The 22,263-nt window shown below is 46.9% G+C and overlaps 1 protein-coding gene across 1 annotated transcript in view; it reads left to right on the top strand.

Moving 5' to 3' along the window:
- The first annotated feature begins 7,408 nt into the window (after nt 1-7,408).
- Nucleotides 7,409-22,263, top strand: part of VAMP2 (vesicle associated membrane protein 2) — an 86,905-nt gene continuing 72,050 nt past the window's right edge. Inside the window, exons 1-2 of the mRNA XM_089660903.1 lie at nt 7,409-7,438; nt 7,598-7,698. Of these exons, the coding sequence (XP_089517029.1) occupies nt 7,424-7,438; nt 7,598-7,698 (116 nt within the window). The 5' untranslated portion in view covers nt 7,409-7,423. The remainder of the gene's footprint in view (nt 7,439-7,597; nt 7,699-22,263) is intronic.

Here is a 22,263-nt window from a genome sequence, read left to right as displayed (position 1 = left end):
AAGGTTTCTCGGACCCCTAGTGAGATTAGTCCATTGGGGGGTCATTGGGAAAATCCCTCTTATATTGGTGGTGGTAAGTGGGAAGAATGCCCCCTTACAGGCCAGAGCCATTTTTATACCCTTGTAGTATTGCCACCGGCTCTGCCAAGTGGCGCTGGACCTGGGACTAAGCAGGCACCATCAGATGGGATGTCAGTTAGCCACAGCTCAAGGAAGCCCTAGCCACCTTTGGAGGAACCCTAGTTGAGAATGGGTGTTATAAAGTGACCCAGGCCGGCGCTGAATTTGAAGAACAGACACCTCCAGGTGCCTGCAATCCCCCCTCATCACCCACACATCTCCTCCCCATCGCCCCCAATCTGTATATGGACAGTGACAGTTGCAAGCAGGCTATGCAGCTGAAAATTCGATATTGGAGGTAGATAAGGTACACAGGAAAAGCTGTGATTAGCACATAATGTCAGTTGTCTATATCTTGGGATCTACCAATCACTTGACATGTTGGTGTCCAAAAAATAAAAACTCTGCTTATGCGTTTGTCTTCATCTGCTCAGTTTAAAGTGCCCAGGTTTGGATGAGCAGGGTGTAGGGATCTGCATATTGAGCAACTATTGTGCTCTGCAAAGTTATGGCGGGTAAGCAGGTTGAAGGGGGATCCCGGTTCTAGGCAACTATTCTGCTCTTCGAGTCTACGTTGAGTAGGGTGAAGGAACCCCTGTGCTGGGCAAACTATTTAGCACTGTGAACCTTCATTGAGTGAGGAGGTGGCAGGATCCCCATGCTGGGCAATTATTATACTATATGAATTGATGGGTAAGCGGGTTCATGCGATCCCTATGCTGGGTAACTATTGTGCTTAGTGAACCTACTGGGGATGAGTGGGGTGACAGGAGCCCAGTGCCAGGCATCTATTGTGCTCTGAATTCTTTGGTGACTAAATTCTGGGCAATTATTGTACTCTGTGAATCTATGATGGGTGACCAGGGTGATGGAACCCCCTGTTGGCCAACGATTGTGCTCTGTGAATCTTTGATAGGTGGACAGGGTGATGGAATCCCCATACTGGGCAACTATTGTGGCTCTGTGAATCTATGAGGGGTGTTTGGGTTCACAAGACCCCCTTGTTGAGCATCTTTTGTGCTCTGTGAATCTGCAGTGGGTGAGCAGGGTGTTGGGACCCCCATGCTGGGAAATTCTTGTGATCTCTGAATTAATGACAGGTGAGTTGGGTGGCGGAACCCTCATGCTGGGTGCACTCCAAGAATCCAAGATGGCTGAGCAAGGTGACAGGACCCTCGTGTTGGGCAACTACTGTGCTCTTTGAACCTTCCATGTGGGAATGGCAAGACAGGACCCATATGTTTGGCAACTGTTGTGCTTTGTGAATCTTTAACAAATAACAGGAACCCTGTGTGGGGCAACTATTGTGTTTGTGAATCTATGACAGGGGAACGGGGTCAAGAGAGCCCTGTGCTGGGTGGTAACTAGGGTGCTCTATAAATCTATGATGGGGGAGTGGGGGGTGACAGGAGCCCAGTGCTGGGTAACTACTATGGTCTTTGAATATATGATGGGCGAGTGGGGTGATGGGACTCCCATGCTGGGCAGTTGTTGTGCTCTGTGAATCTATAACAGGTGAGCGGGGTGATAGAACCCCCATGCTAAGCAACTATCATGCTGTGTAAATCTATGAAGGGTGAGCAGGGTGATGGAGCCCCTTGCTAAGAAACTATTGTGTCCTGTGAATCTATGGTTGGTGAATGAGGTGATAGGACCAACGTGTTGGCCACTATTGGGCTTTGTGATACTATGAGGGGCGACTGGACCCCCTGTATGGGGTAGCTATTGTGCTCTGTGAAGGTATGATAGGTGAGCAATGTCACAGGACCCTGTGCTGGGTAACTATTGTGCTATATGAATCTATGACAGGTGTGTGACTGGAACCCCAAGTTGGGCAATTATTCTGCTCTGTGAATCTTTAATAGAGGAGCAGGGTGACAGGACCCCTATGCTGGGCAATACGGGATCAGGGGGCCCCTGTGTCCTTGCCCACACTCAAACCACACCCAAAAAAGCCTATGAAAGGTACCAGGGGCATCTCATGGTGCCCCCTACTGAGTGCCCAAATGGTCAGTCTGCCCCTGACTGGGTTGCTATTATGCTCTGTGAATCCATGATGCATATGTGGGGTGATGGTACCCCTGTGCTGGGTTACTATTGTGTTCTGTGAATCCATGATGGGTAACCAAAAGGACCACCATCTTGGGAAGTATTGTGCTCTGTGAATCGATGATGGGTAACCAAAAGGACCGTCATGTTAGGCAACTATTGTGCTCTGTGAATCTATGACAGGCGAGCAGGGTGACGGGACCACCATACTGAGCAACTATTGTGCTCAGCCAGGCTATGGCAGGTGAGAAGGGTGACAGGCCCCTGTACTGGACAATTCTCTATGGCAGGTGAGCGCGGTGGCACAAACCCCATTCTGGGCAACTATTGTGCTTTGTGTATCAAGGACAGTTGAGTGAGGAGACAAGACCCCCATGCTGGGCATTTATTGTGTTCTGTGAATCAATGACATGTGAGTGGGGTCACAAGACCACTTGCAGGACAACTACTGTGCTCTGTGAATCTTGAAATGTAAGTGGGGTAACAGGACCCCTGTTCTGGGAAATTATTGTGCTCTGTGAATGTACGGTGGGTGAGCGAGGTGACAGGACCCCTGTTCTGGGTAACTATTATGTTCTGTGAATCAAGTATGGTTAAGCAGGCTGACAGGACCCACGTGGCGAGCAATTATTGCATTATGGAGGGTTAGCAGGGTGCTTGGACCCCCATGCTGGGCAACCATTGTGCATTGTCAATCTATAATGGGTGAGCTAGGTGAGGGGACCCCTGTGTTGGGCATCTGTGGTTGGGGTTTGTGAATCTATGACAAATGTGGAAGGTGACTGGACTTTTTTGCTGTGAAACTTTTGTGTGAATCTATGACCATGAATAGGGTAACAGGACCCCAATTCCCTGTGCTGGGCAAATATTGTGCTCTGCGAAACTATAATGGGTAAATGGGCTGACAAGTGTCTGTGCAACTTTTTTGCTGTGTGACTCTATGATAGGTGAGCAGGGTGACGAGACCCCCATGCTGGACAACTCTTGTGCTATGTGTATCAATGATAGGTAAGCGGGGTGATGGGACCCCCATGCTGGACAACTCTTGTGCTATGTGTATCAATGATAGCTAAGCGGGGTGATGGGACCCCCATGCTGGACAACTCTTGTGCTATGTGTATCACTGATAGGTAAGAGGGGTGACGGGACCCCCATGCTGGACAACTCTTGTGCTATGTGTATCAATGATAGGTAAGAGGGGTGACGGGACCCCAATGCTGGACAACTCTTGTGCTATGTGTATCAATGATAGGTAAGAGGGGTGACGGGACCCCAATGCTGGACAACTCTTGTGCTATGTGTATCAATGATAGGTAAGAGGGGTGACGGGACCCCAATGCTGGACAACTCTTGTGCTATGTGTATCAATGATAGGTAAGAGGGGTGACGGGACCCCCATGCTGGACAACTCTTGTGCTATGTGTATCAATGATAGGTAAGCGAGGTGACGGGACCCCCATGCTGGACAACTCTTGTGCTATGTGTATCAATGATAGCTAAGTGCGGTGACGGGACCCCAATGCTGGAAAACTCTTGTGCTATGTGTATCAATGATAGGTAAGCGAGGTGATGGGACCCCCATGCTGGACAACTCTTGTGCTATGTGTTTCAATGACAGGTAAGAGGGGTGACGGGACCCCCATGCTGGACAACTCTTGTGCTATGTGTATCACTGATAGGTAAGAGGGGTGACGGGACCCCCATGCTGGACAACTCTTGTGCTATGTGTATCAATGATAACTAAGCGGGGTGATGGGACCACCGTGCTGGACAGCTCTTGTGCTATGTGTATCAATGATAGCTAAGCGGGGTGATGGGACCACCGTGCTGGACAGCTCTTGTGCTATGTGTATCAATGATAGCTAAGCGGGGTGATGGGACCCCCATGCTGGACATCTCTTGTGCTATTTATATCAATGATAGGTAAGCGGGGTGGCGGGACCCCCATGCTGGACAACTCTTGTGCTATGTGTATCAATGATAGGTAAGCGGGGTGACCGGACCCCCATGCTGGACAACTCTTGTGCTATGTGTATCAATGATAGGTAAGCGGGGTGACGGGACCCCCGTGCTGGACAACTCTTGTGCTATGTGTATCAATGATAGGTAAGCGGGGTGATGGGACCCCCATGCTGGACAACTCTTGTGCTATGTGTATCAATGATAGATAAACGGGGTGATGGGACCCCCATGCTGGACAACTCTTGTGCTATGTGTACCAATAATAGGTAAGCGAAGGTGATGGGACCCCCATGCTGGACAACTCTTGTGCTATGTGTATCAATGATAGATAAGCGGGGTGACGGGACCCCCATGCTGGACAACTCTTGTGCTATGTGTATCAATGATAGGTAAGCAAGGTGATGGGACCCCCGTGCTAGACAACTCTTGTGCTATGTGTACCAATAATAGGTAAGCTAAGGTGATGGGACCCCCATGCTGGACAACTCTTGTGCTATGTGTATCAATGATAGGTAAGCAAGGTGATGGGACCCCCGTGCTAGACAACTCTTGTGCTATGTGTATCAATGATAGGTAAGCGGGGTGATGGGACCCCCATGCTGGACAACTCTTGTGCTATGTGTATCAATGATAGCTAAGTGCGGTGATGGGACCCCCATGCTGGACAACTCTTGTGCTATGTGTATCAATGATAGGTAAGCGGGGTGATGGGACCCCCATGCTGGACAACTCTTGTGCTATGTGTATCAATGATAGGTAAGCGGGGTGATGGGACCCCAATGCTGGACAACTCTTGTGCTATGTGTATCAATGATAGGTAAGCGTGGTGACGGGACCCCCATGCTGGACAACTCTTGTGCTATGTGTATCAATGATAGCTAAGCGGGGTGACGGGACCCCCTTGCTGGACAGCTCTTGTGCTATGTGTATCAATGATAGGTAAGCGTGGTGACGGGACCCCCATGCTGGACATCTCTTGTGCTATGTGTATCAATGATAGCTAAGTGCGGTGATGGGGCCCCCATGCTGGACAACTCTTGTGCTATGTGTATCAATGATAGGTAAGCGAGGTGATGGGACCCCCATGCTGGACAACTCTTGTGCTATGTGTATCAATGATAGGTAAGCGGGGTGACCGGACCCCCATGCTGGACAACTCTTGTGCTATGTGTATCAATGATAGGTAAGCGGGGTGACGGGACCCCCATGCTGGACAACTCTTGTGCTATGTGTATCAATGATAGGTAAGCGAGGTGACGGGACCCCCGTGCTGGACAACTCTTGTGCTATGTGTATCAATGATAGGTAAGCGGGGTGATGGGACCCCCATGCTGGACAACTCTTGTGCTATGTGTATCAATGATAGATAAACGGGGTGATGGGACCTCCATGCTGGACAACTCTTGTGCTATGTGTATCAATGATAGGTAAGCGAGGTGACGGGACCCCCGTGCTGGACAACTCTTGTGCTATGTGTATCAATGATAGGTAAGCGGGGTGATGGGACCCCCATGCTGGACAACTCTTGTGCTATGTGTACCAATAATAGGCAAGCGAAGGTGATGGGACCCCAATGCTGGACAACTCTTGTGCTATGTGTACCAATAATAGGTAAGCGAAGGTGATGGGACCCCCATGCTGGACAACTCTTGTGCTATGTGTATCAATGATAGGTAAGCGGGGTGATGGGACCCCAATGCTGGACAACTCTTGTGCTATGTGTTTCAATGATAGGTAAGTGGGGTGATGGGACCGCCATGCTGGACAACTCTTGTGCTATGTGTATCAATGATAGGTAAGCGGGGTGATGGGACACTCATGCTGGACAACTCTTGTGCTATGTGTATCAATGATAGGTAAGCAAGGTGATGGGACCCCCGTGCTGGACAACTCTTGTGCTATGTGTATCAATGATAGGTAAGCGGGGTGATGGGACCCCCATGCTGGACAACTCTTGTGCTATGTGTATCAATGATAGCTAAGTGCGGTGATGGGACCCCCATGCTGGACAACTCTTGTGCTATGTGTATCAATGATAGGTAAGCGGGGTGATGGGACCCCCATGCTGGACAACTCTTGTGCTATGTGTATCAATGATAGATAAGCGGGGTGATGGTACCCCCATGCTGGACAACTCTTGTGCTATGTGTATCAATGATAGGTAAGCGGGGTGATGGGACCCCAATGCTGGACAACTCTTGTGCTATGTGTATCAATGATAGGTAAGCGTGGTGACGGGACCCCCATGCTGGACAACTCTTGTGCTATGTGTATCAATGATAGGTAAGAGGAGTGACGGGACCCCCATGCTGGACATCTCTTGTGCTATGTGTATCAATGATAGCTAAGTGCGGTGATGGGACCCCCATGCTGGACAACTCTTGTGCTATGTGTATCAATGATAGGTTTGCAGGGTGATGGGACCCCCATGTTGGACAACTCTTGTGCTATGTGTATCAATGATAGGTTTGCAGGGTGATGGGACCCCCATGTTGGACAACTCTTGTGCTATGTGTATCAATGATAGGTTTGCAGGGTGATGGGACCCCCATGTTGGACAACTCTTGTGTTCTTTGAATCTATGGCAGTTGAGTGGGATGAGAGCAAATATTGTGCTCTGCAAAAGTATGATGAATGAATGGGGTGACAAGACCCCAGTGCTGGGCAACTACTTTGCGCTGTGATTCTATGATAAATGAGCAGGGTGATGGGACCCCCACGCTGGGCAACTCTTGTGCTCTATGAACCTTCCTTATCAGGGGCGGACTGCCCATTTGGAAAATCAGGCACTGCCCAAGGGCCCGGGGTCAGTAGGGGGCCCCATGAGATGCCCCTGGTACCTTTTTCATAGGCTGTTTTGAGTTTGGGCAAGGACACAGTGGCCCAATGATCCCCTATTGCCCGGGGGTCCCATGAGTTGTCAGTCCGCCACTGTTCCTTATAGACCTTGCTTATTTTCTCCTTCATCTTACAAAATCTCCATTCAGTCGCTGCAACAAATGCACCATTCAGAAATTGCCTTGTTACGAGTGCAGCAATACTGTCAGGGACGCTTTCTTTATATCACACCAGATGTTCTAATGCCCTTCTCTTTGTCTTTATCATCACAGCTCGGATTTTATTTGTTTTTTCGGTCAGCGAATACATGGACAGCAAAGCACCCTGCGCCCCTTCTTCACCCTCCAGCACCCTCAGTGAAATTCGATGTGCCATGACATGAGCCTGGCCTGCAACGCAACATTGCAACTGTCAGCAATAACAGGGCGCTGTGCATCAGATCTGGTGGAAATGCATGCTACGTCTACGGGTAAAAATAAAACATCCAATTGCATCTTTTAAAAAAAAAAAATAATATATATATATATATATATATATATATATATATATATATGGAACCAACCCTTCCCCTCCCCCCCGCAGCATCTCTTCCCTCCCTCCTCCAACTCCCCCCTCCTCTATCTCCCAGGCCCCGGATGTCAGTGACGTCATTGTGAGCCATCTTTTGTCAGAGGCTGGAGAAGAAGGAGCCGCAGCAGCACCAGAGACTGAACAGCACCCTGCAAAGATGTGAGTGTCCCCTCCTCCCCTCCCCTGCATCGCACCGCAGCACCCACACTGCCATCCCTGCACCGCATCCCACCCTGATCCTCCAAATCTGCCACAACCAGGGAAATCCACACTCCCTGCACCCAGCTGGAGGTTGCTGGTGTCACACACACACATACACACACACTGCACCCAGATCTGAGTGTCGCGCCCGCTTCACCCGATCGCTGCGGCCAAGATCGTGGTTTGTGCTCTGCGCCACTGCAGTCAGATGGAGCCGGGTGTCACCCCTACACCCTGCACCCAGCCACATGTACCTATGGCAGGCAGAGCCTAGGCAAGGCACCGCACCTTGCAAACACATCAATTCAACAGAATGGAGGGAGAAGGACGCCGATACACGACACCCAGGGCTAGGATTGAGCATTGCAGTTTACTCTGCGCCCAGGTGGAGGCTTAGAGAAAGATGGCAACCGAGGACCGGGGCTGTGTATCACACCTTGCTCGCAATTGGACGGGGGTCACGGGGAAAAAAAAAAAAAATGGTAAATCCAGGATTTGTGCATTGCAGATTGCAATTAGGTGGAGTGTCGTGGCTCGCACTGCCCCCAGATGGAGGCTGGTGTCACACACGTACGGGGATTAGGATTGTGCGTCGTGCCTCGTAAATACGGCCATGGCGGGGAGATGGAGGACCATGCTGAAGGGTGCAATCAGCTGGAGGCTGGTGTCACCCACACACTCTGCATCCTTACACACAAACACTGCAATCAGCATCGCACATGCTACACGCACCTTACGTAGGCATCCCTTGCCATCTGCATTCACCTATACGGTGCTGGTGTCACGCAGAGACGCATGGCACCCGGCTATATATTGAGTCTCCTACACACACACGCACGCTTCATTCATTCAGCCATGTTGACTGCAAAAAATGGCTGTGTTGCTGATTCCGGAGAGATATCAGTGCTGCCCATTGTAGTCGCTGTACAAGAGTGACACACATTCGCAGGGACGTCACTACCGATCATGGGGCCCCGTAGCCCCACGACCTCTGCCGGTGTCAGCTGTGACAGCACTGTCATTGATTTTAATACTGATGTGAATGTACAATATATATATGTAAAGTGCTGCGTAAATTGACGGCGCTATATAAGTATCTGAAATAAAATAATAAATATATAACATAAAGTATGCTGATATGAAGGATAAGCAGCAGGAGAGCTGTCAGTAGATCTATTAACAGGCACCGAGACTGTGAATAGGTGTGGAGGGGCAAGAGTGACACACATTCACAGGGACGTCACTACCGATCATGGGGCCCCGTAGCCCCACGACCTTTGCTGGTGTCAGCTGTGACAGTGCTGTCATTGATCTTAACATAAAGTATGCTGGTATGAAGGACAAGCAGCAGGAGAGCTGTCAGTAGATCTGTTAAAAGGCACCGAGACTGTGAATAGGTGTGGAGGGGCAAGAGTGACACACATTCGCAGGGACGTCACTACCGATCATGGGCCCCGGTAGCCCCCACGACCTCTGCCGGTGTCAGCTGTGACAGCGCTGTCATTGATCTTAACACTGATGTGAATGTACAATATATATATGTAAAGTGCTGCGTAAATTAATGGCGCTATACAAGTACCTGAAATAAAATAATAAATAAATAACATAAAGTATGCTGATATGAAGGACAAGCAGCAGGAGAGCTGTCAGTAGATCTATTAACAGGCACCGAGACTATGCATAGCTGTGGAGGGGCAAGAGTGACACACATTCGCAGGGACGTCACTACCGATCATGGGGCCCCCATAGCCCCACGACCTCTGCCGGTGCCAGCTGTGACAGCGCTGTCATTGATCTTAACATAAAGTATGCTGATATGAAGGACAAGCAGCAGGAGAGCTGTCAGTAGATCTATTAACAGGCACCGAGACTGTGAATAGGTGTGGAGGGGCAAGAGTGACACACATTCGCAGGGACGTCACTACCGATCATGGGGCCCCCGTAGCCCCACGACCTCTGCCGGTGTCAGCTGTGACAGCGCTGTCATCAGGGGCGGACTGACAATTCATGGGGCCCCCGGGCAATAGGGGATCATGGGGCCCCTGTGTCCTTGCCTAAACTCAAAAAAGCCTATGAAAAAGGTACCAGGGGCATCTCATGGGGCCCCCTACTAACCCCGGGACCTCGGGCAGTGCCCGAGTTTCCAAGTGGTCAGTCCGCCCCTGGCTGTCATTGATCTTAACATAAAGTATACCTATATGAAGGACAAGCAGCAGGAGAGCTGTCAGTAGATCTATTAACAGGCACCAAGACTATGCATAGCTGTGGAGGGTCAAGAGTGACACAGATTCGCAGGGACGTCACTACCGATCATGGGGCCCCCGTAGCCCCACGACCTCTGCCGGTGCCAGCTGTGACAGCCCTGTCATTGATCTTAACATAAAGTATGCTGATATGAAGGACAAGCAGCAGGAAAGCTGTCAGTAGATTTATTAACAGGCACCGAGACTGTGAATAGGTGTGGAGGGGCAAGGGACATTCGCAGGGACGTCACTACCGATCATGGGGCCCCGTAGCTCCACGACCTCTGCAAAATTAAAAAAAAAAAAAATAGGACTTGTAGGACTAAAATTAATAACTATCAGAATATTTTATATTATTATGTACAGTAAGTGTTAGTGGGAATGGAGGGGCAGCAGGGCAGGGAGTTAACTTTGAACATTAATTATCCAAATAACTGTTCTCTTCTTACTCTCACCTACCACCACAGCAAGAAAATGCTGAAAGAGGTGTCAGTAAAAAGAAAAAAAATTGAAAAAAAGAATATTTTATATTATATACAGTAACTGTTAGTGGGAATGGAGAGGCAACAGTCCCGGGAATTAACTTTTAACATTAATTATCCAAATAACCGTTCTCTTCTTACTAGTTGTCACCTACCACCACAGCTGGAAAATGCTGAAAGAGGTGTCAGTAAAAAGAAAAAAAAAATTGAAAAAAAGAATATTTTATATTATATACAGTAACTGTTAGTGGGAATGGAGAGGCAACAGTCCCGGGAATTAACTTTTAACATTAATTATCCAAATAACCGTTCTCTTCTTACTAGTTGTCACCTACCACCACAGCTGGAAAATGCTGAAAGAGGTGTCAGTAAAAAGAAAAAAAAAATTGAAAAAAATAATATTTTATATTATATACAGTAAGTGTTAGTGGGAATGGAGGGGCAGCAGGGCAGGGAGTTAACTTTGAACATTAATTATCCAAATAACCGCTCTCTTCTTACTCTCACCTACCACCACAGCAAGAAAATGCTGAAAGAGGTGTCAGTAAAAAAAAAAAAAATAGAAAAAAATAATATTTTATATTATATACAGTAACTGTTAGTGGGAATGGAGGGGCAAGAGTGCCTGGAATTCACTTTTAACATTAATTATCCAAATAACCGCTCTCTTCTTACTCTCACCTACCACCACAGCTGGAAAATGCTGAAAGAGGTGTCAGTAAAAAGAAGAAAAAATAGAAAAAAAGAATATTTTATATTATATACAGTAAGTGTTAGTGGGAATGGAGGGGCAACAGTGTCGGGAATTAACTTTTAATATTAATTTTCCATATTCTATATTCCATATTCTAGTTCTCACCCCTACCACCGTGGAAAGTAAATGCTGAAAGAGGTGTCTAGTAGTCAGAAAAATGAAAAAAAAAAAAGTGTTGTAGGACTAAAATTAATAACTATCAGAATATTTTATATTATTATATACAGTAAGTGTTAGTAGGAATGGAGGCAGGGAGTTAAAAAAAAGTTAAAAACATTAATTATCCAAATAACCGCTCTCTTCTTACTAGCTCCCACCTACCACCACAGCAGGAAAATGCCGAAAGAGGTGTCTAGTAGTCAGTAAAAAGAAAAAACAAAATAGAAAAAAGAATATTTTATATTATTATATACAGTAAGTGTTAGTGGGAATGGAGGGGCAACAGTGTCGGGAATTAACTTTTAACATTAATTTTCCATATTGTATATTCCATATTCTAGCTCTCACCCCTACCACCACAGCAAGTAAATGCTAAAAGAGGCGTCTAGTAGTCTGCAGAAAGAAACAAAAAATGATATAGGACTAAAAATAATAACCATTAGAATATTAGTGTTTTTGCAACAATTAATTTATAATACAAACTTTAAACACTGGCTTTTTGCAGAACTGTAAACTTCAGAGGAGACACATATTTTTTTTATAGGAAGACTAAGTTCGGGCGTACAGGGTTAATTTCAGTGCTGGCTGGGATGACCAGAAGCAATACATTTATACTGCCTAGATAGCTAAACAAATGACTGCACAGCCAGGGGCGGACTGACCATTTGGAAACGAGGGTCCGGGGTCAGTAGGGGGCCCCATGAGATGCCCCTGGTACCTTTTTCATAGGCTTTTTTGAGTTTGAGCAAGGACACAGGGGCCCCATGATCCCCTATTGCCTGGGGGCCCCATGAGTTGTCAGTCCGCCCCTGTATACAGCCTGCAAGGGGGACCTGTGATATGCAATGATGATTGCTGTATGGCTGATGTCAGCTCTTCTTGATGGGAAATAATCCTGAAAATATTTTATATTATTACATAAGTGTTAGTGGGAATGGAGGGGCAACAGTGCCGGGAATTAACTTTTAACATTCATTTTCCATATTCTATATTCCATATTCTAGTTCTCACCCCTACCACCACAGCAAGTGGTGTCTAGTAGTCAGTAGAAAGAAACAAAAAATGTTGTAGGACTAAAAAATAATTATCAGAATATTTTAGATTATTACATAGGTGTTAGTGGGAATTGAGGGACAACCGTGCCGCGAATGAAGTTTTAGCATCTTTTTCCCATATCCTCTTCTAGTTAGAATTACCTACCACCACAGCAAGAAAATGCTGAAAGAGATGTCTAGTAGTCAGTAAAAAAAGAAAAAAGTGTTATAGGACTAAAAAAAGAATAATCATCAGATTACTTTATATTATTAGTTAAGTGTTGGTGGGAATGGAGGGACAACCGTGCCGGGAATGGACTTTTAGCATCATTTTTCCATATTTTCTTCTAGTAAGCTTCACCTACCACCGCAGCAAGAAATTGCTGAAAGAGATGTCTAGTAGTTAGTAAAAAAAGAAAAAACGTGTTATAGGACTAAAAAAAAAATAAAAAAATTTTATTATTACATATGTGTTCGTGGGAATGGAGGGACAAAGGAGTGCTGGGAACGAACTTTCAGCCCTGGTTCACACTGATGCGGTGCAGAATTCGCAGCGTTTTCAGTGCGAATTCCGCACCGCATCAGAATCGCACCCCGTTCCTGCGAACCGCCGCAGGCGTGTATGTCAAGTAGCAACACCCCGAAAGCGGTGCGATGTGCAGAATCGGATCGCATAGGTGTGAATACCTATGCAATGCGATTCTAGTGCGAACCCAAAAAAAGGGTCCTGCATGTTTTTGGTGGCGGGTGCGGCGCAAATAAAGCCATACAAAATGTACGTCTCCAATCGCACTGCAGACAAATCGCATACGATTTGCAGAGGAATACGGCGCGGTTCCTGCGCGAATCACCGCAGCGCACATATGTGAACCCGGGCTGAATACTTTTCTATATAACCGCTCTCTTATCACTAGCTCCCACCTTTACCACCGCAGCAAGTAAATGCTGAAAGAGACGTCTAGTAGTCAGTAAAAAAAATAAAAAGTGTTCTAGGACTAAAAATAACAATCAGAATATTTATAATTAGTGTTCTTTCAACAATTAATTGATAATACAAATTTTTTAAACTTGCTGTTTGCAAAACTATAAACTTCAGAGGAGACACATATTTTTTATATGAGTTTGGGAGTACAGGGTTAATTTCAGTGCTGGCTGGGATGACCGGAAGCAATATTATCTACACTGCTAAACAAATGACTGCACAGCCTGCAAGGGGGACCTGTGATGTGCAATGATGATTGCTGTATGTCTGATGTCAACTCTCCTTGATGTTGTAATGGGGCCCCCTCCTACCCCCAGGCCCCTCAGCAGCCGCGTGGCCTGCTCTGGCCATAGTTACTGCGCAGTAGTATGATTATGACGGGGTTGTGTCACACGCATACAATGCAGTCGGTGATCAGATTTGTGTTAAGCTGGCCACACATGTCATGATTTCCCTGATTCATCCCCATGGACTGAACGAGAAATCGCTCGATCCCCTCCAGTGTGGATGGGCGCATCTTCAGCGTCTATCGTGACACCCCAGGGGCGGACTGACCATTTGGAAACTTGGGCACTGCTGAGGGCCCGGGGTCAGTCCGCCATGAGTCATGAGATGCCCCTGGTACCTTTTTCATACGCTTTTTTGAGTTTGGGCAAGGACACAGGGGCCCCATGATCCCTTTTGCCTGGGGGCCCCATGAGTTGTCAGTCCACCCCTGCGACACCTTCAGCATACTTGGGCACTGGCTGCATCTGATTGGATGTAGGTGTTGTTCGGCCGGGAATTTTTGGTGATCCCACGGAACAAATTCCTGCTGAATTGGCTGACATTCGATCCATGGCCAACTCAGGCCTCATACAACTTAGAATTTTCCACACCGACCTTACGATCCAGTTCGGATTAATAACATTGGTCTCGTTTTTTTGGGCCAAGACGGTATAATACCGGCTAGGTGGCCCCCCTACTGAATGCTCGCCAATATATAAACACAGAGGGGGTGGCGATGGTTAGTATTCATGCCTAAACTGTACACTACTGTCAATATGAAGGATATGGAGTGATCAGTGCAGGGGCAGACTGACAACTCATGGGGCCCCCGGGCAATAGGGGATCATGGGGCCCCTGTGTCCTTACCCACACCCAAAAAAGCCTATAAAAAGGTACTAGGGGCATTTCCCCTACTGACCCTGGGCCCTTGGGCAGTGCCCGAGTGCTCGAATGGTCAGTCCACCCCTGGATCAGTGCAATCAGCAACCGATCTGAAGCCAAACCAGCGCACGATGGACTGCCTGGTTGCTATTGGTTACTGCAGTTTGCACTAGGCACTTCTTTTTGTTGTGTGTGTAAACCTTTATGTACTCCTATACATTCTTCAAGTCCCAGCATGTCTGTGAGGCCTGCTGGGGCATGTAGTCCCCCAGGAGCCGGATGGGGGGTGACAGGGACGGCCCACCGCTCTGTGTGACGATGACGCACACCGCGTCCAAGCTGGATGTCACAAACACACACAGATGGCCGAGTCACACTGACACACAGGCCGCCCGCCCTCGGAGGGAGGATTATTTTACACACTGAGGGAGGGGGAGAGTTGGGCCTGTACACCCTCCTGCCTGAGGCAGCAGTTAAATAAAGGCCGCATCCTACCGCAGGGGTTGCGTTGGTATTGTTGTGTACACAATGACAAAAGGTAAACAACAGGCCCCACTCATGAAGCTTTAGGCCCCATGCACATTGGGCCTAAAAACGCCACTTTAGCGTTTTTATTTCAGCCTGTAAAAGCAGCTCTATGTAAGCCTACCTACTGAGGTGTTTACAGGCGTATTAGAAGAGGAACCTTTACAGGCTGGAAAAAAAAACATCAAAAGTGCGTCCAGGAGAGGAGCGGAAGACCATGAACGCTCTTAAATGCATTTAGGCTTGTTAATGCATTGCAATAGCCAGAATAAATGAATACTCTGGTCAATGGAATCCATTAACGCTCAAACACTTGACACGGCTAAACGCACGTGCAGTCCGCAGCTTTTACTATGGCGTGTTAATGCATTGCAATGGCCAGAATAAATGAATATTCGCGGTTTTTACTATGGTTTTTTTTTTGCTGAAAATCATAGTAAATAAAGACTGGCATGCCAAAAACAAAAAATGGAGTCAAAGAGGATCTTCATTCCAATTTCATTCTGATTCCCTGATTTTCCCTTTAGGAACAGCAGCATTATATATACATTTTTTATTTTAATATATGATTTGTCATGATAGCGCGGATATTTACGTTTTTATGATTCCCTGAATTGTTTGATGAAGGGCAGTTGCTACGGGCAACGAGCCACTGTTTGTTCTCTTTGCGGTTGTCATAAACCCGCCCCTGATGTCTAGGCCGCAACCGTGTATGAAAAGTGTTGCCCATAGCAACCACTCAGAATCCTGTGCTGTTGCTACGGGCAACCAGGGTTGCTTGTGTAAACATACGTTTCATGCATAAATCCCAGTGCAGGGGCCTATGTATTAGGGGACATTTTGCCGTTTCTAGGAATAAGCGCCCGGTCATACCGCCGCGATTTGGGAATTGAAATCGCATCTAATGAATGTGAATGTCGGCGTCTTAACGTGTGCGATTGCTGCCGCGTGGTTTCTAAAGTAGCTCTTGCATTTCTTTTTCTGCAGTTTTGTTGCGATTTCACATACATGGAATATAATGGAAATCGCACTGCAAATTGCAAGAAATCGTTGAAAATCTTTACTCTTAGATTGTAAGCTCCCAGGATCAGGCCCTCCTATCCCTCTTGTATTGGACTGTATTGTTGCTGTATTGTCTCCCGTTATATTGCAAAGCACTGAGCAAACTGTTGGCGCCATATAAATCCTGTATAATAATAATATACTGTATATAAATCCTGTATAATAATAATAATAATAATATATAAATCCTGTATAATAATAATAATATATATAAATCCTGTATAATAATAATATATAAATCCTGTATAATAATAATAATAATATATAAATCCTGTATAATAATAATAATATATAAATTCTGTATAATAATAATAATAATAAGTAGCAATAAAGTATTCAGAAATCGCACCTGAAATTGTAATGAAATTGCAGGCAAATCGCGTGATTTTAAATCGCAGAGGTATGACCAGTGACTAAATCCCAGCCTAATGATCTCTTTCGTAATAATATCATGGGCAACGTGTCCCTTTTTTTCTGTCGGTGAGTAACAGAAGTCGCACCTGAAATCGCGCTGAAATTGCACGCAAATCGCGTGATTTTAAATCGCAGAGGTGTGACCGGTGACTAAATCCCGGCCTAACGATCTCTTTACTATTAATATCATGGGCAACGTGTCCCGTTTTTTTCAGTCGGTGAGTAACAGAAATCGCACCTGAAATCGCGCTGAAATTGCACGCAAATCGCACGATTTTTAATCGTAAAGGTGTGGCCGGTGACTAAATCCCGGCCTAACAATCTCTTTCGTATTACTATCATGGGCAATGTGTCCCGTTTTTTTCAGTCGGTGAGTAACAGAAATTGCGCTGAAATTGCACGCAAATCGTGCGATTTTAAATCGCAGAGGTGTGACCGGTGACTACATCCCGCCCTAATGATCTCTTTCATATTAATATCATGGGCAACGTGTCCTGTTTGTATCCGTCAGTGAGTAACATGCAGAAATGACGCTACCTGTTGCCCGTAGCAACCGATCCATTTCCAACTGTCTTTTCTAGTCTTGGTTTAAAAAAAAAAAAAAGGATTCTAATTGGTTATTGAGCGTAATAAGAAATCGTCTCATTGAGGGCTCCTTTAGGATCCGTTCACACTCGTGCGACTCCAAAAGATGCGACTCTGATGAAACTTTGATGCGACTTCACACATCAAAGTATTGCAGGAGCCTTTTCAAAGCTTTAAGTCGCGTAGATCCGAACGGGCGCCATTGAAGACAATGGGCTGTGAGTTGTCATGTGACTTTACGTGTCCAAAGTCACATGACAAGTCGCACAAGTGCGAACGGAGTCTTAGGATTGGTTCACTCCAGAATCGCGCGTGTTCCCGTGCCATCTCTGTGCGTTCCCCTGCAGCGCACATTTATTTGAATGGGCTGCAAATTGCACCGAAACACACAAAAAGTAGTGCAGACGCTACATTTGAAAAATCTGCCGTAGCAGATTGGTTGGTACTGGGGGTACCATGCGATTTGGTGCCCGCAAATGCACTGCACTTGCGATTTGTGTTTGGAGTGCCGTCAACAATGTATCGGCACCCGCAGTAGATGGTAACGGCAGTGCGTTTGGAACGCGGTGCGGGAAGTGTGCATGGAGCGCGGTGCGGGAAGTGTGCATGGAACGAAGTGCGGGAAGTGTGCATGGAACGCGGTGCTGGAAGTGTGCATGGAACGAGGTGCGGGAAGTGTGCATGGAACGAGGTGCGGGAAGTGTGCATGGAACGAGGTGCGGGAAGTGTGCATGGAACGAGGTGCGGGAAGTGTGCATGGAACGCGGTATGGGAAGTGTGCATGGAACGAGGTGCGGGAAGTGTGCATGGAACGCGGTGCGGGAAGTGTGCATGGAGCGCGGTGCGGGAAGTGTGCATGGAGCGCGGTGCGGGAAGTGTGCATGGAGCGCGGTGCGGGAAGTGTGCATGGAACGCGGTGCTGGAAGTGTGTATGGAACGCGGTGCGGGAAGTGTGCATGGAGCGTGGTGCGGGAAGTGTACATGGAACGCGGTGCGGGAAGTGTGCATGGAACGCGTCCTGCATTGGAACGCAATGTGAACCGTAACACTGGCACTGACCTCTGAACAGCGATCCGTGGTAGATAGCAGCAGCCGCCTGCACTGCATGTGGTTGTGTCTGGGGCCCCAGGATGTGTACACCCCCGTCCGCTGACTGTGCAGCTTATGGCTCCATTCACATCTGCGTGTTCCATGAACGCGTCCAGCAGATTTTTTGCACGGTCAAAAAATTTCACCGCCATGCTTCTTTGCCTCGCTTGTCGCATGTAGTGCAGCCCATTCCTACATGTAACAGCACAGATATGAACCAACGGTTAGACCCAGGGGCAGACTGACCATTCGGAAACTCAGGCACTGCCCCAGGGCCCGGGGTCAGTAAGGGGCCCCATGAGATGCCCCTGGTACCAGGGGAGGACTGACAACTCATGGGACCCCTAGGCAATAGGGGATCATGGGGCCCCTGTGTCCTCACCCACACTTAAAACCACACCCAAAAAAAGCCAATGAAAGGTACCAGGAGCATCTCATGGGGCCCCCTACTGACCCCGGGCCCTCGGGCGGTGCCTGAGTACCTGAATGGTCAGTCCGCCCCTGCCTGGTACCTTTCATAGGCTTTTTTGGGAGTGGTTTGAGTGTGGGGGAGGACACAGGGGCCCCATGATCCCCTATTGCCCGGGGGCCCCATAAGTTGCCAGTCCGCGTCTGACTCAGACCCCATTCACACTCGGGCGTTAGGTGAGCGTGCGCAAAATTGCGCGTTTTTGATTGCGTTTACGTGCAAAAAAAACCCATTTATTTTAATGGCACCCCAAGCGGATGCGTGTTTTTCCAGACAGCAACTGCGTCAAAATGCGCAATTAAAAAAAAAATGCTACTTTGGCGCGTCTGTCGTCCCATGATTGAGCCTGCCGTGCGAAATGCGCAAAAACATGGCACCCGCCACTACACACACTATTTTAGCGTGTTTTCCACACGCCCATTAAATTGAATGGGCTGCCCTAAAAACGCACGAAAAAAACACGCATTCATGCATTGCGCCCAGATGTGAGTGGGGCCTAATGCAGGCCATAGACGGTTTGTTTATTGGACGAATTTTCAGACGAAAAATCGGTCGTTCTGTTGCCACCAATGTTTACGAAAATCGGGCGTTTTTTGTAAATTTTCCAAAAAAAGAAATGAGGAACCGCGAAAATCGGCTGATGCCATTGCCCCACTAACGGTGCAAATATCGGCCGATTATTCTTTCGGACGAAAATTTGGCTGATAAACGAACCATCTATGGCCTGCATAAGGGGGGAAGCAGTAAAATCGCAGCTCAGTTGTGTGTTTTTACCCCCAACCTCGAGTGTAAACGAGATCTAACGCCTTTCCCAGATCAGCCTGACGTGTGCGATTTTTATGAGTCACAAAGATTTTGCACCCGACTCTTCAGGATTCCAGGGAACGGCCGGGGGTCTCAAATCGCGGTCTGAGCGATCGACAGGCGATAGATCTGAAGGTGTATGGCCAGTCGTGAGATTGTGCCAAAAAAAAAGTCCTGCATGCGTTTTCATCAAAAACGTGGAGAGTTCATTGGTCGTGCGCCTAACGCCGCTTTTCACATTGTGGCCAATCCGAAGCACGGGTTCAACGCCTGCGCTTTTCATGGCGCGGCTTCCCATCGACTTTTTATCGTTTTCCGCATTTTTGGCGCGCTTTCAGAAAACGCGCTAAAAACGCAGAGCGTAATGGAAGTCTATGGGAAAATGGGCGTAACCCGCACAAAACCGTACGGGGCACCGCGGCCATGATGGCGCCACGACGCAGCGCGGTGATGTGAGAGCAGCCGGAGACGGGTCGTTTATCGGACGAATTTTTGTCTGAAAGAAAAATTGGCTGATATTTGCACCATTAGTGGGGATGATTTTCGTGGTTCCTTCTTGTTTATTTTATCGGTCAGAAAATTTACAAAAAACGGCCGATTTTTGTCATCCTTGGTGGCAACAGAACGACCAATTTTTCGTTTTTCGGACTAATTTTTGTTCGAAAGAACAATCTCCCCGATTTTCGCACCGTTAGTGGGGCATTGTCATCGGCCGATTTTCGTCATCCTTGGTGACAACAGAACGACCGATTTTTCGTTTTTGTTTTTCGGCCGATTTTTCATCCGAAAGAATAATTGGCCGATTTTCGCAATGTTAGTGGGGCATTGTCATCGGCCGATTTTTACGGTTCCTCCTCGTTTCTTTTATCTGTCGGAAAATTTACGAAAAACAGACGATTTTCGTCATCCTTTCGTCCAAAAGAAAATCGGACATTTTTCATAAATTTTCTGACCGATAAAATAAATGAGAAGGAACCGTGAAAATCGTCCAATTATAATTGGCCGGTTTTCACGGTTCCTCATTTCTTTTATCGGTCGGAAAATTTATGAAAAACGGTCGATTTTCTTCATCCTTGGTGGCAACAGAACGACCGATTTTTCGTTTTTCAACCGAGTTTTCGTCCGAAAGAATAATTGGCCGATTTTCGCACTGTTAGTGGGGCATTGTCATCGGCCAATTCTCACGGTTCCTCCTCATTTATTTTATCGGTTGGAAAATTTATGAAAAACGGCCGATTTTCGTCATCCTTGGTGGCAACAGAACAACCTTTTTTTCGTTTTTCGGACAAATTTTCGTCCGAAAGAATAATTGGCCGATATTTGCGCCGTTATGCCGGCCATAGACGGTTGGAAAATCGTCCGATTTTTCGTCCAAAAGATTAATTGGTCGATATTTGCACCGTTAGTGGGGCCGATTTTCGCGGTTCCTCCTCGTTTCTTTTATCGGTTGGAAAATTTACGAAAAACGGCAGATTTTCTTCATCCTTGGTGGCAACAGAACGACTGATTTTTCGTTTTTCAACCGAGTTTTCGTCCGAAAGAATAATTGGCCGATTTTCGCACTGTTAGTGGGGCATTGTCATCGGCCAATTCTCACGGTTCCTCCTCATTTATTTTATCGGTCAGAAAATTTAGGAAAAATGGCCAATTTTTGTAATAATTGGTGGCAACAGAACGACCGATTTCTCGTTTTTCGGCCGAATTTTCATCTGAAAGAAAAATCGGCCGATATTCGCACCATTAGTGGGGCAATGACGTCGGCCGATTTTCGCGATTCCTCATTTATTTTATCGATCGGAAAATTTATGAAAAATGGCCGATTTTCGTCATCCTTGGTGGCAACAGAATGACCGTTTTTTCGTTTTTCGGCCGAATTTTCATCCGAAAGAATAATCGCCCGATATTTGCGCCGTTTTGCCGGCCATAGACGGTTGGAAAATCATCCGATTTTTCGTCCAAAAGATTAATCGGCCGATATATTTGCACCGTTAGTGGGGCCGATTTTCGCGGTTCCTCCTCATTTATTTTATCGGTTGGAAAATTTACGTACGGGCAAACGGACGATTTTTGTCATCCTTGGTGGCAACAGAACGACCGATTTTTCGGTTTTTGGATGAATTTTCATCCAAAAGATTAATCGGCTGATTTTCTCACCATTAGTGGGTTAATTCATCGGCCGGTTTTCGTGTTTTTTTCCACTTTTGGATCATCAATCCTGTTGGAAAATTTGTGGAAAACGATCGATTTTTCACGTCAATGATGGTCAAATCGTACAATCGTTTTTACGGAAAAAAAATCTGCGCCTGAGCCGTGACCTGGAAGGAACAGAAGCTTCGCCTGTTGTATGGGGTGAACTTTATGACTAGGCCGGCCGATTTTTGTAATCATTGGTCGGTTTAATGAACGATCGATTTTTCTTTTATCGGACGAAAAAACGCCAGAAAACGCCAGCCATAGACGGTTCGTTTATTGGCCGAATTTTCCTCCGAAAGAATAATCGCCCAATTTTCGCACTGTTAGTGGGCAATGTCGTTGGACGATTTTCGCGGTTCCTCCTCGTTTTTCGTTTATCGGTCATGCTGGAAAATTTACGAAAAACGTCCAATTTTCGTAATCATTGGTGGCAACAGAACGACCGATTTTTCATTTTTCGGCCGAAAATTCGGCCGATAAACGTACCGTCTATGGCCGGCATTAGACACGAACAAAGCGCGCAAAAAAATCACCACGGGGAATGGGCGGAGCTATACTCACCTCCAGAAATTTGATGTC

The sequence above is a fragment of the Staurois parvus genome, unplaced genomic scaffold (assembly GCF_062004578.1).
Source record: "Staurois parvus isolate SC_StPar_1 unplaced genomic scaffold, SC_StPar_1.0 ptg001287l, whole genome shotgun sequence".
Taxonomy (NCBI): Eukaryota; Metazoa; Chordata; class Amphibia; order Anura; family Ranidae; genus Staurois; species Staurois parvus.
The sequence above is the reverse complement of the archived record's forward strand: the minus strand, read 5'-3'. Positions and strand labels throughout refer to the sequence as shown.